At 36.6% G+C, this 18962-nt stretch overlaps 1 protein-coding gene across 16 annotated transcripts in view; it reads left to right on the top strand.

Annotated features, from left to right (window-relative positions):
* The window catches only part of FRY (FRY microtubule binding protein), a 221956-nt gene that overhangs the window by 152634 nt on the left and 50360 nt on the right, over positions 1-18962 (top strand). For all 16 annotated transcript variants that reach the window (XM_085579499.1, XM_085579492.1, XM_085579463.1 and 13 more), the window contains 10 exons: positions 906-1060; positions 3094-3193; positions 3494-3665; positions 5418-5674; positions 6050-6196; positions 9528-9696; positions 10463-10553; positions 13032-13114; positions 16299-16449; positions 17007-17110. In XM_085579499.1, coding sequence (XP_085435625.1) covers positions 906-1060; positions 3094-3193; positions 3494-3665; positions 5418-5674; positions 6050-6196; positions 9528-9696; positions 10463-10553; positions 13032-13114; positions 16299-16449; positions 17007-17110 — 1429 coding nt within the window. The remainder of the gene's footprint in view (positions 1-905; positions 1061-3093; positions 3194-3493; positions 3666-5417; positions 5675-6049; positions 6197-9527; positions 9697-10462; positions 10554-13031; positions 13115-16298; positions 16450-17006; positions 17111-18962) is intronic.

Here is an 18962-nt window from a genome sequence, read left to right as displayed (position 1 = left end):
GTCCTGCTGTTCTCCCTAAAACTCTCATACCAGCACACGTAACTCTGCTAAGGAAAGGTAAGTAGCAGAACATAAATCAATGCATATGAAGCAGCTAGAGGATAGAGGCTGTGGGAATGGTAATTGATTAGGGAAAAAAAAAGTTGAACAATTTAAAGAAAGAATGAATAGCTGCAGAGAAGATACTTCAAAAATTACATGGGATTTTGGAATATTGGTAGGAACAGAGCTATGAAGATAAGTGCAAGTGATATGCAGTCTCTACAAGCAGTCACCTACAATTGGTGACAGAATATTAATAGGCATTGGTTACCAGCACTATCCTGTACCAAAAGAACATGAAGTCCAAGTCTTAGTTGCATTTGTAGCAGTGGTGGTAGCAGGATTAAGGGATTAATGGTCTGTAGGAAGAGGTGTTAGGTTGCTTGATATAGTTGGATTAAAAATACAAGTTTTCAGTCTTGTAAAAGGTATTTTTCTTCATCTGCCTTGCTTCTGTGTTGGTCAAAAGAAGGATAAACATGGAAGTTTGTCGTTCTGTGAAATTCACATGAAGTAGGAAATAGTTAACAAGTCAGTTAAATAATATAAAAGGAAGTTGCCCAAGAACACCTATCAATTATCCTAGATATTCCGAAAAATCTGCTTTTTTTGTTATTGTGCCCAGTTTTGGAAAATCTATTTCATTTATGTAGTCTGTGCAAACCATTTTTTCAAGTGATAAGCATTGAAACCTGAGTCACATTCCAACTCTGCTATCCCTAAAATAAATATATTACAAATGTTCTGATTTCTTATTACATATTTTAATTTTCCATTTTCTCCCTGTTTTACCTATGTCACTCTGAGAATTTTAAAGAATGAACATATCTGACCCCATCAATCACATTTTGATGTTTGCTCAGGTTCACCAGCTTGGCTGTGAAGTTGTGGTCCTGTTGCTAGAACTGAATCCTGATCAAATCAATCTCTTCAATTGGGCTATAGATCGATGTTACACAGGATCATACCAGCTTGCCTCTGGGTGTTTCAAAGCCATTGCAACTGTGTGTGGAAGCAGGTATTAATTAATTTATTAATCTACACTTTCAAATGTAAGAAAGCTGAAGGCTCAGCTCACTGCATTGTTAGGAGCTGTATGTCACACTCACTCTTCTCAAAGAGTTTTTGGGACTGTATAGCTTGATTTTCATGATTCTGAAAACAAATTATGTGCTAGGTAGAAGATTTTCTTACTATAGTTATATTTGAAATCTGGAGAATTTTGATGCTGTTTTGCTCAGAAAGATACAAACAAAGCCACAACAGTTTTATTTGAATGTAGGTCATAAATCTGGTTTCAAAATATTTGGGTTGGTTTTTAATTTAATTTTTAAAAGGAAGAATGTTTTAAATATCGATAGCTTGAAAGTCATTATTTTGACATTATCTTGAAAGTCATGTTCTTTTTCTAAACTGACTTTCAGTTGATTTGTTTAGTTCCTTTCCTGTCAACTGGTATCATCATTACTGCTAATGCTGGGAAAGCACAAGCTTCATGAAGACATTAATACAAATATTGCTTTGTGTCAGACCTTCATAAAGCTCTATCCCTTTTTTATTTTCAAATAAAAAGTTTATAGAGAAATTAAATAATGCAGTAATTTATGTCTTATTAAAATAAATGTGAAAATTTACTTGTCACAAAAATAATTTGGCAAGATGTCTGATCAGCATAGAGAAATACTCAATAGAGAAATAATTTGGATTTGGAAAAGCAAAATAAGTCGTGAATATCATCTTTTTCCTGCAACACTGTTTTGTTCTCGCAGGAGCAACTAGATGAGAGACTGCATGGATATTTTTTAAAATATGAATGGAATTTGGTGTTTGCAAATTCAGTTATGTTAACAGGGTTTTATTTTAATGAACACAGAAACATAGCAGTTTCAGCCAGTCTTTTTTCCTCAAATTGTGTTACCTGTGCTAACGTGATCTAAAAATTATTCTTTTCCTTTCTTTCAGTAAAAAATTAGAGTATGATCTTTGTGATTTATTTTGAATGGAAAGTCCTCTTTCTAGCAAGCTGGGAATTTTTATTAATATTTGAAAGCTGTTAATAGTTTTTCCTATATAATCTGTAAAAATGTATCAGGCGAACACTGCTTAAATTACCTGTAAAATGAGCAGCAATTGATCATGTCCATCCAGCTTTCTACAGAGAAGCCACTTCATTTATTTTCTTTTTTGCATTTATTTTTTAAGCAGTGGAAGGGCAAAAAGCCAGTTACAGAGCTTGGCTTGAACCTAGTATATGGAATTACTGAGAACGTCCCATGCCACACATGGTGTGCCGTATTAAAAAGTCCAAATAGGCATCCTGCAGCCATCCAGGAGCACTGTAGCTGACATCTAGGGTGATAAATCAACGGTTCACAATTCAATCAGTGCATTTACAAATCATCATGAGAAAACAGAAACCTATTTAGTGCAAATCCAAATACTGTGATGGGAGATTTACTCCTCTAACAATATTCTCATTAAGTTAACACTTTGATATGTTTGACCTTATAATTGATATTAACTTTATAGATAGCAGGTTTTTTGAAGTGGTTCTTAATGTTTACTCTTGGAAAACAATTTTCATAGAATTGTCTAATACCTCAGAATGTTCATGTCAGAGATAGTGTCTTTTATCCAAAGGGACTATTTTAATTGCATCTGGTCTTAAAAAATTCTTTATCCCTGGAAATGTTCATGCTGCCCATTTTCTTTCATGGGTGTCAGCCTGTCCTGTAAACAGTTTATGCTATAAATTAAAATGAATTGACTGTCATAGACACAGGTATTCCATTTCTCATTGTGGGTAACTCAGTGCATTCCTAAGCATTAGTCCAAGGTAATTATAAATAATCCTTTATTTCTTCCCATTCACCAGATGATCCTTTGATCAAGCAGTGTTTATTCATAAGAGCTCCCTTTCCCATATTCTGATGGTAGAAGAGAAGAAAGAAAGATGACATACTCCTTAGGCCATATTACAGAGTAAATCAGAGTAAATATAATCTGCATTCCTCACCAGAATTCACAAAAATGTTCTTTTTATTCTTCTAGGAACTATCCTTTTGATATTGTGACACTTTTAAATTTGGTGCTGTTCAAGGCATCTGACACCAACAGAGAGATTTATGAAATCTCCATGCAACTTATGCAGGCATGTATCAGTTACTTATTTTTTCCTTCTGTCCTTGGAGACTTTTTTGGTGATCTTCTTATAAAGTACTGTTATTTGCACATTATTTTTTTTCGAAAATAAACAATCGGTTTTGTCTTGGCTATAGAAGCCCAAATATTTATATAGAAATGAATGCTATCATGTCTTTCATATTTGGAGCATATACTCTGAAACATACAGAGCATTCTCTGATAGCTAAACTTCAAAGGCTGATATTTCCTGATTTAATCAAATTTTTTTGTCTCATTCCTTTTTTTTCTTTTCTTTTGTCTTCTATAGATACTTGAATCAAAGCTTTTTGTTTATTCAAAAAAGGTAGCTGAGCAAAGACCAGGCAGTATCTTGTATGGGACACATGGTCCATTGCCCCCTCTTTACAGCGTCTCACTCGCCCTTCTCTCATATGAGCTAGCAAGGATGTATCCTGAACTTACCCTTCCACTTTTTTCAGGTACCTGTATTTATTTGACTTATTATCTCCTTTACATTTTTTTACAAATGCTAGACTGCTACCATTTTGAACCACAGTTCTGTTCATAAATTTAGCTTGACCTGGTTTTGTTCTGGTTCAGATCAAATCAGATTTAGGAATCCAGTATATATTTCCTAGAGGTACTCACACAATGTACAGAAACCCTCTTTGGGGACTCTGTGCCACTTATGTGATCTTGGGCTAACTTTGAAATTACAAGTGCCCTGAATGAGGTAAAATGACATTGGCAAACTCTACTATGATGGGTTCTCATGTGATTTTTCTTACCCATGGATTTACAAAGATCATACTTGTGAGGATGTATTTCTTCATTCTACATAAACATGACTTTTACTTTGGGCAGACTGATTGCCTGTGTCCAGTTCTACCAATGATTCAAACTACTCTGAGTGATCTCTACCTTTTGTTATTTGCCACATCTGCATATCTCAGCATTTTTAAAATTTTATCAGAAATATATATTTTCAGGATTACTGAGAAAAATGTTAAAGAATGAGACCTGCAGGAGCACAATTCAGAATATACCCACTGTGAAGCCATTCCTGGGAGCAATGATGTTTTGAGACATATTTATCTGGTTTAATCAATCTTATGTGTTGCTCTAGTCTTTAAATAATAGAATGCAAATGTCTGTAATCATGGAAATTTTTACTGGCTCTTTAAATCCCTTTCTGTTGTTTTTACTCAGTCTGTAGGGGCTAGAGGGAGGGTAAAGGAGCAATACATCACCATTACATTTCTCAGTGCCCAAGATACCATGAGTTATAAATAACTGGTGTAGGGAAATTCTGATGTCTCATTTGTCATTAAGCAAATGCTGTTCATTATCTCTGGTATCACCTACTGACGTTTGTGCAATGACTGTCATTTTAAAAAATCTCAGATATACTGGATATTACAGTCCAAGTGAGACAGCCTTCCTGTACATCTAGAATCATAAGGAGGAGGGAACAGTGTGTGTCTTCATGATTTTTAAAAACCAAGGAGTGAGTGAAAAAAGGAAATGTTTGCTCTACTGATTTTACAGAAGAATTCTGGTACAGAGAAATAATGTGGTTCACTTTGGCAGGAAGCTGTGTTACTTATCCCAGATTTTCCAAATCCCTTTGCCTTACAGTGCCAGTTCTTTTTTTTTTTTGTAAACTATATAAAATGCTATATACAAGCATTCCTGAACTGACAGCCAGCTATGAATTTTATAGACATTCCCACAGGAAGTAGGATCCCAATCTATGGAAGATTTCTTTTGTAAACTCGATATAATAAGTGCATTGTTATTTAAACTATATCTTAGAAACTTGGAGGCTAGTGAGGCATTTGTAATCTGCAGAACACTTTTGTATATTCTCCAGAAGCTCTTGGAATTCTAGAGTAACCACCAGTAATTGAATTATCCTTTTTCCTCTTTATTGACATGCACCTTACTTAATGTTAACACAGCACAGTAACAAGGGGTGACTTTCTGTTTCTTAGCCCTGACTCTGACTGACTTAGTTGTTTTAGACAGAAGATATGACCAATTGCTTGCTATTACTGAACTAATTCTATGTTTCTCTTCAGGAAATTCAAGAGCATGTTTTTTATGCTTGTGGTGTGCAAAGTAAAAACTATCAGGTAGTCTAACATATGTCAGAAATGTGATTTAAACAGTGTATTTAGGGTTTCCATCATAAATGAATATGTTGTCCTTTTCAAATCTTACTGTTTTAGAGGTAAGCCAGCGATTTCCAACAACACATCCAAATGGAAGACAGATCATGCTTACCTATCTGCTACCATGGCTTCATAATATTGAACTGGTAGACAACAGACTGCTCCTCCCTGGCTCAAGCCCTACCACTCCAGAAGATGAACTGAAGGACAAGGATGGGGAAATAGCAGTCACAAGTGGACTAAAAGGCAATGGCTGGGGCTCACCTGAGGCCACCTCCCTGGTTCTTAATAATCTCATGTATATGACAGCTAAGGTAAAAAAACAAATCAAACAAAGAAACTAACCTGTAAAAGTTTTGTTTCTTCCCTCTAGTACCAGAAATTTTACACTGGAACAGTCTGTACCAATCAAACAAAACCTGCTTAATTTTAGGATTTCTTTTTGAATTTACAGTCCTCAAGACTTTTATGTTCTCTTATGATTTAAGTCCTTCTGTGGATCAGAACCTAAGTAGTTTTAAATTGAGTTAATGCTCTGAAATCTGTCAGGTAGCTATTTAAAATACTGTTTTGTAACTTTCTACAGCATTTCACTGGGAATTTTTTGTGTGAGAAAATGTTCTAAAAGAACATGCTTTAGTTTGGAAGTCTGCATATTTCAAAGAATGTATGCCTATGATTCATTGCAGTATGGAGATGAAATTCCTGGACCAGAGATGGAAAATGTCTGGAATGCTTTGGCCAACAATGAAAAATGGAGCAACAACCTTAGGATAACACTGCAGTTCCTCATTAGTTTGTGTGGTGTTAGCAGTGATACCATCCTTTTACCCTATGTAAGTCTTTGCACTTTATTTTATTTACTGCTGATTACACAGGTTGTAGTGAAGAAAACAGCTATTACCTGCAGAAAATTAATTTCTATATCAAAAACAAGATATACCAACATAGTCCCCAACACACTAAACAAAATAAAATGGCAGGAATAAAAGTGCCAGGAAACTGAAATTTAAAAAAAAGAAATTGAGTAGTTTAAATCTCAACCTGCAGCAGCAGAGCATACCCCATTGCAAGTGAGAGGTGGGTTTCTCTCAAGCAAAGAGAAACCTTGCATGTCTGTGAATGAGGATAGTAACAGAGACTGGCTATAAATTGCCAGAAACTGCTACATCCTTTTCTTTAGCAGGCTAGAGCTTTCTGTGGGACATCTCAAGAGACAGAAGATAGTTACCCTTTATAAGCTCATTACCATATCAGCTTCTGCCTCTGCATGACTGTCATAAATTATCTAACAGTTGCTGCAATGTGCAACTCAAACTGTGCTGTATATTGTTATTATTCAAGTTAAAATAAAATCAGGACTGTCTGAGAAAAACAGGCAACTTCCATTCCCATGTTCCTTTTTGCTCAGTTGCTGAGTTAAACAGAATCTAAATTTAGTGAATTTTCCAGACCAATTACAATATGGTTTTTATTAGTTAGCCTCTTTACATTTATTTCCCTGAAATAAATCTGAAATTTATCTAAAATGACTCATAAACACACTTCTATTACAATTACTGAAATAATAGTTTGCCCAAATTTTTTATAATGGCTGCTATGCATATTAGAATAAAGAAAATAAAGAAGCCTGTACAAATCCTCAAAATATTGTTGTATCATAGGCATCCCATTTGTTTCCTCTCATTCGTAGGATTTACTCTTCTATATTCTCAAATCAATGTGTATGTATGCCTAGCTAGACAAAAGTAGAAAAATTGGGAAGTGGAATTGGTGTAAGAAAAAGCTCAAGGTTCATATGAGAGGAAAACAAAGGGGTTGATCTGAAATAAGATCTTTCCTTCAATTGTTGCAGAGGCTTTCCATTCAGTGTTGACCATGCTTTGAGCAGGAGTTTAGATAAGAGACTTCCCAGCTTCTTCCCAGCTTGCCTCATCCTACAATCTATGACAGACTTGGGGTTAAGGTGATCTCCATCTGTGTTGGCAGAGAACAAGTGGAAATCACCTATTAAGAGAGAAAACAGAAAATGAGGGCTGTTACCCTCATTTCTGACAGCTCACAAAAGGAACAGGGGCAGTTTTCTGAGAGGAAGGAGTAGTCCTCTGCTGACTCCTTATGTAGCCTGCCTGGAAAAGCCTGATAACCCTGTCACCTGTTGCCCAGGAGTCCCTCACATACCTTATCCCCCATCCAGACACTTGCCAAGCCAAAGCTTTCAACACCTCCTTTTTCCATAACTCTTGACATGCCACAGCTCTGAGCAGCCTTTCCTCAAACCCCCTCTGCCCAGTGCACTTCTTTCTTCAAATTCTTTTCTGCCTCAATGCCTCAGCTTTCACTGTCCTGTCCTCCTCCAGGACAGTAGAGTCCTCTTACTTCAGGAGAGCAATCTGTTCTGACATCTCCAGCTTCATCTGCTCAGTATCTCCTGTTTTGCCTGTGGGACTTTTCTGGTCTCCCACCCAGGCTTCTCATGACTGGTGACAGCAGCAGCTGACAAGGTTCCCATGTTTTCTACCACCCAGTTAGTCTGTGTTTTGTCATGTGAGTCAAAAGTCTGATTCTTAGATTTTGCAAAATCTGAAAAAGTTTTAACTTCTGTAGGAAGCCTGACTGTGTTTATGAGTCACTCCTTTGCTGATAGCTTTGTCTGGAGTAGGAAAATACACTGGTCTTATCACATGCATCTGCTCAGTGTTTTGCTAATGCCCTGGAGTTGACAGATAAGAAATCCTACCTAACTGTTAACTACACAAGACTCCTGATACCATAAACATGTGTCTTCCATTATCATGTAGATAACAGATGCACGTTTGCAAATAAAGATCATTTGGACAGTTTATCAGCAGTGTTCCAGGTCACCTGGGCTTAAAAGAGCACAGAGCTGCAAGATTGCCAGTTTACCTATCTCCTTTAGGAGCCCCTTGTGCCCTGAGGCAGTCACCAGCTGCTTTGTGTCTTTGGCCATCTGTTCTCCTCTGTGGGTCCAAGCCAAAAGCATGCCTGACTCACATTTTAAAATACTTTTTTTTATCATCTAAATTAATTGCTTTGTCTCTTATGTTTCCTTTAAGCATTTTTTCCAAGTGCCCCACTACAAATTGCTGAGCTGTCCATTCTTTCACATATGTACTGAAAGATTTCTTAGTATTTGCAGTTCAGAAACCTCTTCAGCAGAGACTCAGTGTTGGGAATGTGACCCCTTCAGCGGTGAGAGAAGCTGAAAGTGGCACTGTGAGCCCAACCAGAAATAAGCCTCAGGAAGATGGATTTGTCTCTGGAAAGTCCCTGGAAAATTTTTAGCACAGTAGAGTAAAAGAGACTGCATATGTGCGTTTTCTCTAAGGAAAAAAAAGAAAGGAAAAGAGAAGCAGTAAGGAAGTTATTTTAATGGAAGTATTTAAGAGTCTAAGAACAGCATTACTTGGTGAGGCAGACAGGCTGTTCAGTCTAATATATTTGCTCCCCTTTAAGCACCTGTTTAAGCACAGTTTAGAAACAAGCAGGTAAGCACAGAGAGATATTCCCCATATGGTCTCCCAGCTCCAGCAGTTTATGAATCAAGTGGTTTTGTGCTGGAGAGAGTCTCTGCTTTTAGTAGTGATCAGGGTTTTTTTTGCTCAAGAATACAGCCGAATTTGGTCTCAGTATCTCAACAGTCCTCATTGCTGCAGTGCAAATTTGAGATCTTGTTAAAAGATTTATAGAAATTTCAAGAGTTTTTATAAATTATACTCTCAGATTTTTTCAAATCAGGATACATGAAGTCTGTGTACATAATTGCTCTGTCTTTCTTCCATTGGCTATTACTTTGCTTACAGATATGAGTAGCAACTCAAAGCCCATCTTACTCTTTGTGACCACAGCTACAGTTTGTAGATGTGCATGTTACATAGTTATATACATCAACAATTCGTTGTGAATGTTAAGCAAAAACGTGGAAGCAAGTAAATCATAGGGTCAGTCTGCTGGGGAAATGATCTTGATGTCAAAGTGAGAAGTTTTATTTCCATATGGGCTGTATCTTTATACAGTTGTGGTGTGGTGTCTCTCCATGAACAACACTTGCATTCTAGATAATTTCAGTACTGCAGTGTAACATTCATGGAATCCTTTGGAAATTCACTTTGGTCAGAGCTTAACAACTGTTACTTTCTCCCACAGATAAAGAAGGTTGCAATATATCTGTGTCGCAATAACACCATTCAGACAATGGAAGAGCTTCTGTTTGAGCTGCAGCAAACGGACCCAGTGAACCCCATAGTCCAACACTGTGATAATCCTCCATTTTACCGTTTTGCTGCCAGTAACAAAGCCTCAGCTGCAGCTTCTGGTATGACCTGAATGTGTCTTCTTTATATTCTCCTGCTCTTTTGAATCTTAATCTCTTTGCAAAAAACAATCTCTTACTTTTGCATCCATTCAGAACAGTACATAAAGTACAAGTTTCAGGGCCTTGTTGCATATCTAAATTACAGTTCTTTTTCATTCCTAATGATGTATATGCTTTGTTAACGTGTGCTTAATTATCTTAACTATTTTAATAGCATATTACTAATATTTGATGTTGTTCAGAATTCTGCCACTCTTCAGAAAACTCCACTCTCTATTGGTTGTTTACTCAGAACAAGAAGTTGTCATTGATGCAGTGAACACAGCAGCTACATCAAGCAGAGTTTCCTGAAAACTGAGAGCCTCAAGGGTGTGGCAGTTCTGTTTTGAAAGGCCTAATGCCATTTTCCAAGCTGCAGTAGTCAAATATACTTAAGAACCAACCCCACATTTAACCTTGCAAATGTTTTGCCAAATCCTTGAAAAACAATAGACTATGTCTCTTGAGCATGAGCTTAGTTTAAGGAGTAGACCACCATCATTCTGTTAATCTGCTTCTCAAAGCATGTAAACTTTACACCATCCAGCCATGGAAGCAGGTCCTAGTCTGTAGAAGTAGCAGTGTTCATTCATTTACGTGTGCAAGGATGCAGGATGGTCACTTTGACTGTAGCTGCTAAAAAAGGCTGTGAGTTATGAGCTTTTATTGCTTTGCAGATTCAGTCTGCTGCATCTAACAGGTGTTCTTATTGACATCTCATTTACAGGAACCACCTCCAGCAGTAATACTGTTGTAGCTGGCCAAGATAGTTTTCCTGATGCAGAGGAGAACAGAGTGGTGAAAGAGAATGATGAAAGGTTTGTGGCTTGGATTTTTTCTCTCCAAAATGTATGTGTTTTCCTAGGCTGAGGGTGAGATGTTGGACAAAGTTCTGCATTGTACTGTGAGGAGCTCTGGTGCTCAGATTGATCCTAAGTGGCATTATCTCAGTATGTATAATTTTTTTTTTTAAAAAAGCTATTATCATTATTCTATTTCCTGACTCTTGTTTAATTGTAAAGGAAGTACTGTTAAACCTACATTCAATGAATTGTGCTAAGGACATCATGGTTTTGTAGGAATTATCCACAAAGGTGAAAGAAAAAATTAGGAATGTGCACCAAAAAATGACTACTAATATCTTTACAAAAACTCAGATTTGATTACACCATTTGACTTCATGGACAGTGAGTAAATTTAGTTTGCAGATTTATATCAGTGATTTCAAGGACGGCTCCTTTGTCTAGATGAAATGCTTTGTAGAGGACAGCTATGGAAAATAACTTGCTTATAAATTATATATTCCGTTTAGACTTCTGCTACTTATGGTACATACTGACAAATGACAAATGAATAAGTGCAAAGCCTAAGGGCCATCAGATCCTAGAGCACAGACATACAGATTGTACAGAAACACTCTTAGTTTTGCAAGAAAACTTTGGACAATTTATAATAGCATTTGTCAGTTAGTGTATTAATATTACCTTAGTCACTGATAGCCACTAGTATCACTTCAGTAGTCCAACCCTCCTTTCCTAAGGTTCAGGGCTTAGAGGTGCAGAGATAATTATGTGAGCAAACCTTTCTGTACTTCAAAACTTTTGAATTACTTGCTCTCTCCCTGTTACAAATAAGAGTAGTATTTTGTCAGGTTAGTTAGATGTGTATGCTAATTTAAAGGTAAATAGAAAATGGCACTCAATGGCTAAGTTTCAAATTGATAGTAAAACAGATTTGACTCTTAAGTGTTGTTTTTCAACATATGCACTAGGAATGTACTTGAAAGGATAATAAAACCATTTTTCCTCTGATTTTTTTATTATTCTTTACATGAATGCATGAATGTTTATGGCTGCATAGCTTTAAGATAATTTTTTATTTAGTTGATTTACAGCCAAGTTGAGCAAATGTCTCTTACAGTAGTTCAAGTCAGGATTTCTTGTCTTAAATAAGTTTTAAATGTGATTCCAAAAAAGTTTTAAATGTGATTCCAAAAAAGTTTTTAGAGTTCAGATCTGCCAGAGACTTTGTGATAAAAATGAAAGGAAAATTACGAAGTTCTGATACTGGTATTCAGGATCCTGCTGAAAGATACCTCAGAAGAAAATGGAAAATAATTTGCCTGAACTCATTGCTGGCAATTATGTTACTGAAGCCAGCTGTAAGTGCATCTGCACTTCAAAACTAGTGTGTCAATCTTAGAATGTCCATTAATATTGACTTCACGTGCCCCAACATATGAATTAATGAGGGTCATAGATATAATACCATGTATTGGATGGCTCACAATGCATTTTTGTCAACTGCACAGGGAATTTATTGCATGCTTATGGGACATGCGTGCTTTGGAAACAATGTAATATGTTGATGTGTAGTGAAATAACTTGCACTAAGGTGTGTGAACATTAATAAGAAATTGAATTGAATTTTGTCTAGAAAATCTTCAGTCTTGTCTTGTTTGATCCATGGTTATTTGTAATTAGTTTCCTAGCCCTGCAGGAATGGTGGTGCTTTTAGATCACCACTAGTGTGTGAGCTGTCAGTATGACTCCTCTCATTCCACTTCAGGCCTGATTACCCTGGGAACACAAGGTGGGGGAAGTCAAAGGAGATCACCAGGAAAAGTCAACTTAGCATGAATCAGTGGCAGATTTGAGGACAGCTGTGAGCAGTTTGCTCTGGCTCTCCTATCCCTAAACTTCTCTATTAGGTCTGCTCTGGCATTTGCTGGATTCTCCACTTGAAGGGGGATCTGCTGTAGTTTTTCCTGTATGAGTTTGGCTTTGGACTTTCCAGTCAGCTACAGAATCACAGTGTTCTGAGCTGGAAGTGACCCACAGGATCATGGAGTCCAGCTCTGAAGTGAATGGCCCATATGGGGATGGAACCCACAACATTGACATTATTAGCACTGTGCTTTGAGTGCTTTATCAGTTTGGCAGGATTTTATCCATGAACCTGATCTGTGACAAATACTAGCTATGATCAGTTCATATCTCAGTTCATCCTTAGCAATTTCTTCCTTCAAAAAAATCAAACATTTGCAGCATGAGAGTTTTCCTTTGCTTAATTTTAAAGGCTTGTGACACAGGAGCACACTGTTAGAACTTCTCAGAAACTGGCTGCAAAAATGTTTTGTGGAAAGAATCAGCATTAGATTCATTTGCTATCTACTCCTGTGTAAAAGTGGATGCTTAAGGAAATGCTTTTTTTTTTTTTTTTAGGATAAACATAAAGCCCAGATGTTTAATGTCAGTCTGTGTTATTAGTGAAGTTTTTTTTTCTTGTATTTGAAGGTTCAGTAATGTCATCAGAGCACATACCCGTCTAGAATCAAGGTACAGTAATAGCTCTGGAGGATCTTACGATGATGACAAAAGTAAGTTATATTCAATTTGATGAAATTTCTGCTGTTTTGGTTGGAGAGGAAAACATTCTAATGACCAGCAGAGCCTCTCTGTTTATGTTCTGTATAAACAGTAATGAAGCATCATCGTGCAGGGAGCGTCCTTATTTTATCTTCATATCTCATTTAATTAATTTACTTTGTTTAATCTTGGTTTAGTCAAACCCATCTGAAGGCCAGAGAACTTCACAGAAAGCAGCAGCAGAGAATCCTTCAGAAAGTAACACATTGAGCCTTTCATACATGGCAAGGCAAAAGACTTGTAAGAGCATTAGAGCAAGTACTTTGAGTTGTGCCATTTGGCAGTATATCCCTCCAAATCAAGTGCTGCCATATTAGCATGAAAATAGGCAAGTTTCTAAATATGAAGTCTTATCTCCTCATTAGCTTTTATGTGCACTCTGCAACCAGTTTTGGGCTGCACTGTGCAAACGTGTTAGAGAGAAGATGGGGCTCCTGAGCATGCTTCTTGTTCTTTATGTATTTCTGCTAAATGGGCTATAAATGGACACTGATGCTTAGCAGAGATTCCAAAGAAAACCAGTTTACTATTGTACAGTAGTGCAAAACTGAAGAGTTGGATGGTTTGGCTTAATTTCTGGAGTGAATTCAGTTTACAGATTTTGGCTGGGCCCTAGCCAAATGTAAAAAAGGCAAGACCTTGTTATTGACTTTGATCACTGGCTTATTATAGGCAGGTCAAGTACTATATTAGCCATCATGTCTTGGTTTGGCATTGCAGACATCATTTTGGAACTGTATTTTGACATGAAAAGTAAAGATTTTTTTATATTTTTATTCCAAGTAATTTCTGGTGATACTCTTCTGCAAAATATTCAAAGACTGTAAAATACAAAACAGTAGGATAATTTAATGTACACCAACAACTATTATTCATAATTATGAAGCACAGTACTGACAAAATATTGTATATGTACAAACTCCAGTGTTTAAATACATAAGAAAGTGTGAAACATCTAAAACTCAGTGGGGTTTAGTAAACTTGTCTTGAATTTTTTATGGCTTTCTAGTTCTGCAGCTACTTAAAATGCTTCACCAGATGTTAATTGAAGCACTGGTGCTAATCTGATCTGCATGAACAATCTTTCAAGACAGAATAGTGTTTATATTATCAGAACAGCCTTCACAAATACCTGGTTTTGACAAGAGCTTGGAGTGATAACGAGTTAAAAAATACTGACATTTTCTTTTCTCTTTTGGAATGTCTCCTCCAGCCAGTGCCCAAATGTTTTTTCCTGCCTATACCTGCAAGTTTTGTACTACCATGAATATTTATGCAAAGTGTGCTTCTCACAGGGATCTTTTAGCAAGTATGTGAATACCTAGAAGGAAAATAAGATGTATTTTACTTAGCTACTGATATTTATATAGAATTCTAATAAAATAAAGTAATTTTTATATCTCTTGTCATTCTACAAGAAACATAATGCAACTTCCAACTTACTCCCTCAGACAGGCAGCCCAGGCTGCAAAGGATTTTGTGGTATGGCTTCTGCCCTCTCTCCAATCTACTTTAACATTCATGTATTACTGAGGATATAAATACAGAACACCATTCTGCAGAACACAAACCTTTTTGTTCAGGCACGGATTATATGTTTGCCTTCAAGGTGCTTCTTTCCTTTTTTTTTTCTCAGTCTGCACATAAACCTGTGAAAACAGAAGTGAGGATCTAGGTCTTGGTGTGAACTTCGTGAAGCAGTTTTCTGTGAAACACTTAATATGGTAGAAATAAGTAGTTCCTGTGCAGTGCTTTTTCTGTGAAAAGCATTTGGCAGACATTATCTGGTTAATTCTGGTTAAGAATATGTGAAAATGCCATACTTTGCTACATTATTAAGTTATTTTATTCTTCTTTATCTGTAACTGATCAATCATGCTCCAGAGAATCTAAGTAGAGGTCTAAATCATAAAGCTATAAAGTGTTCCTTAAAAGACCAACACTTAAAAATGGAAGTTATAAAGCTGTTATTTTTGAAATAATTGGAGAAGCAGGTACTGCACTGAAAGTATCCTGAAGATCTGGAACTCTGAAGATCTTATTCTAAAACTAAGAAGTGATGTACATTAGAAAAATCCAGCTCTGATACTTTTGTAGGCATCAAAACAGTTTTGTTTCCCGTGGGAAAGCTGACAAGCATCAGATACATGCTGTTAAAAAAAAATAAAAGGAAAATGCTGAGTTTTCAAGCTTACCTAAAATACAAAAGCATAACAAAACAAAACCAAAACAAAATAAACAAACAAACAAAAACACAAAAGAAAGAAACAGAACAAAAAAAGCACTCATTAAAAATTCATAAAGGGCAATATTTGAATGTATATCAAAAACAGACCAAGAAAGGATACTTTCATGCCAGTGTATCACAGACTGCCAGACCTCAGAAATAAAAACTGAACAGTAGTAAAATTGAGAGGAATGAGAGGGAACAAAATACAGGAGAGATGAATGAAACTGTGCAGCTGAGACAAGACAGAAAGTGGTGGAAATAACTTACTTGACCCACATCATTGCAGATAAACAGGTGGGAGGCAAAACTCTAACACTCATTAACAAACAGCAGCTGTCACACTAAAGCAAAATTAAATACATTTTTGAGAAATGCAAGATATAATTCATCCCTGTTGAAAGAAAATTACCCTGAAGATGTTTTTTACATTCCTTATGCCTCCTTGCTAATTCAGGACATTAAACTTCTGCCTTTGTAGAGTCACTCAGCAGGGCAGTGGTGGGGAGTTGCAAGAATGTGTCACTGGTACTCTGCTCCTTGCAGCAGATGGCTTCTGACAGCAGCTTTGTTGGCTGAACTTTTCCCTCATTTTTGAAGAGAAAGTCTGTTGCTTGGTGCTTTGTGATCTGAATCCAAAACTACTAAGTGACAGCAGGGATTCAGCTGCCACTGCTACCATTCAGTGCTGTCTGCCTGGAATCTCTTTAATTTCCAGCAGCATGAAAGAGGGATTAAAAATGCATCACTTGTTATTGAACACAGGAATTTGCAAACCTCATGGCATTTTATCACATTGTTCCAAACAGCTGAACTCATATGTTAGCATAAAATCTCTTGTAATATTTTGCAAAAATAGGTAATCAGACTTGAGTTTTATGCACTTTTTGGAATGCCTTTCCATGCAGATGATCCTGTTTCTCCATACACAAGCTGGTTATTGAATATTGTTGAAACCAAACAGCCACATCCCCTGCCCATGCCTTACAATGGAGGATGTTGGGCACCACTCGTGGACTATCTCCCAGAAACCATCACACCCCGGGGACCCCTTCATAGGTGAGCAGTTTCTCATTCTGACATTTCAGATTGTGAGATGCTTCCTCTTAGTAGCTGACCAACACCAATCCAACTGTCCCACCATTCAGAACATGTGAAAATCATATAGTCAATTTCTGATAATTTCCAGTGCAAAAATCAACATGCAGTGAAAGCTCACAATTCTAGCAGATTTCTACCAGAAAGCCTATTTACAATGTAGAACATCACTGATAAGAATAAGACTCATTAAACAACTGAAACAGAAAAGGACAATTTCTTTTTCCCAGGCCTCTGTGCCTGTTATTCACAGTACTTTGATCTTTTATTCTAACTAGGCCATGCATATTCTGAAATTCCTATTTTACATAATTTATATTGACAATATTATGTTTTTTTTCAGTAATGGGTACTTGTTTGCTTGACTGTAAGTAAAGTGCTTCAGCATTAATTGTATTGAGAAGAAATGCCACAAATCTTAAAATGTATAGACTGTTTATTTCTTCAGAAATAAGCATCCTTTTTGTGCTTTCCCATTTCCAAGGGCTTTGAAACTGATGCTGTGGTTTAACTTCCAGGTGCAATATTGCTGTTATCTTCATGACTGAGATGGTAGTGGATCACAGTGTGAGAGAAGATTGGGCTCTTCACCTCCCTTTATTGCTACATGCTCTCTTTTTAGGTAAGACCAATGGAACAAGAAAGAAAATATAAATGTACTCCCCCCTTTTACTTTAGTTTTGCTGAAGCTATGGTACTGTGTTTCTTACATGTTTTATGATTTCCTCCCTCCACCCTACAAGAAAAAGCCCAAGGCAGTCACAGTAAATTAGTCTCAAACTGTAAATTAGTCTCAAAACTATGAAGTTTTTGAATATTTTGGCCAATTTCAGCCAAATTTGAGAGGTGTGTAGAAATTTAAAGATGAATGGCTTCCTAAAATATCTGTATAAAAATGTATGGCATGGGCCCTGCAAGAAAAGGAGGTGAAACTCATGCCTTTGACCAGCTTGGTTAGTTATGACAGTCTACACATACCTTGGACCTGTACTACACACACCTGTGCTGTCTCTTGCCTTTGCAAAAATAGTCTGTAAGAGAGCCAGGACAGCTGTACTGCACAGGTAGTGGAGGTAAGATACTGACCACTGGAAAGCAAAGCTTCATTAATTTCACTGCTGATGGAGTACTTTATCATCAATGTGCTCCCTTATGTGCTTGAGCACTGAGGCACTGCTTTTTCCCCACTGCTGTGTCTGTTCCTGACTGTAGCATAGTTCATCTGGAGGCTGTTACCTTCCTTGTCCTGCCATTCAAAATTACCAGAAGTGAGTGGCCTAATGTTATAGCACACAGGGGTATTCAACATTACAAAGCTATTCCCTGACTTCCGTGGTTGATAAATAATAATGTTCACAAATAAACACAGATAGTTGTGAAATAAATTTATTATACCTCAGATCACAGTTCACTTCTCACTCAGTCACCATAGTTACCACTAAGTATTCACAGTCAGTCTGGGAAGATTTGCTGATCAGCAGGCAAAAAGAGATTAAACTGGGATGTTACAGCACAGTGGTAAAATGAAGTATATGTTGAAGAAGGTACTTGTTCTCCTTTACTGCTGCTCTGTTACCAGATGTTCTGTTTAAATTTTTTTTGTGAAATAGGGTTTTGTATATCAGTGCATTGATTTCACAAACTTCTTATGAAATGCAGGACTAACAAACCAGTACTATGTTGAATGTGACTTCCAGAGTCAGTTTCAATATGATATTTCACATATATTTCGCTTTAAATTTAAATTTATTTTGTGGCTGCCCATAACAGCATTCTTATTTTTTTTGTCTATTTCTGTGGACTTCCTAAGTGTAAGAGGGAGCTGAAAGAGAACTGGGTAATTTTATGGATCAAATCAATAATGATTAACTGATCAAACAACATCTTTACTATGATTTGTAACAAGTGTGAGAAAACTGGTACTTTCACTTAGAAATTGTCACAAGAATAAATGAAGAACATAAGAGGGAGTAGTACAGAGCAGTGTGTGACCACTGCAGTTACGAAAGCTTTAAAGAGCCATAAGGGAACCATGCAAATAAACATATGCAGAAACAGAGTTATGATACTAGTAATCAGTTAGAAAAATACCTTTAGTTGTTTGTGCAATAAGGTTTCATCATTACAGATTTTTAATAATGAATAAATAGAAATTTATTAATACCATGTAAGACAATCTCTTGGCTAAAAACTATCAATTCTGAAATGTGAAATTAAAATTAGATGTAACTAGTAACTAAATGTAACTGGTTTAGTGGTAACTAAAGTGAGATCACTTTCAGGCTTCAAGGTCAGCTTCTCTAGAGCTGTTATACCTCCTGTGGAAAATTTTTCTATTCTGTAGTAGAGCTCTTGTGATGTTGTAAGGAAGTTATGCCACACATTAGCCAAAGGTATGAATGTAATTAAAAATAAAGTATTGCTGTCCTGTTGGAATGTGTGCGGGCAGATGCCTATGACTGAAAAGCAGACTA

This window comes from Lonchura striata, chromosome 1, assembly GCF_050655825.1.
Source record: "Lonchura striata isolate lonStrDom1 chromosome 1, ASM5065582v1, whole genome shotgun sequence".
Lineage (NCBI taxonomy): Eukaryota > Metazoa > Chordata > Aves > Passeriformes > Estrildidae > Lonchura > Lonchura striata.
The sequence above is the reverse complement of the archived record's forward strand: the minus strand, read 5'-3'. Positions and strand labels throughout refer to the sequence as shown.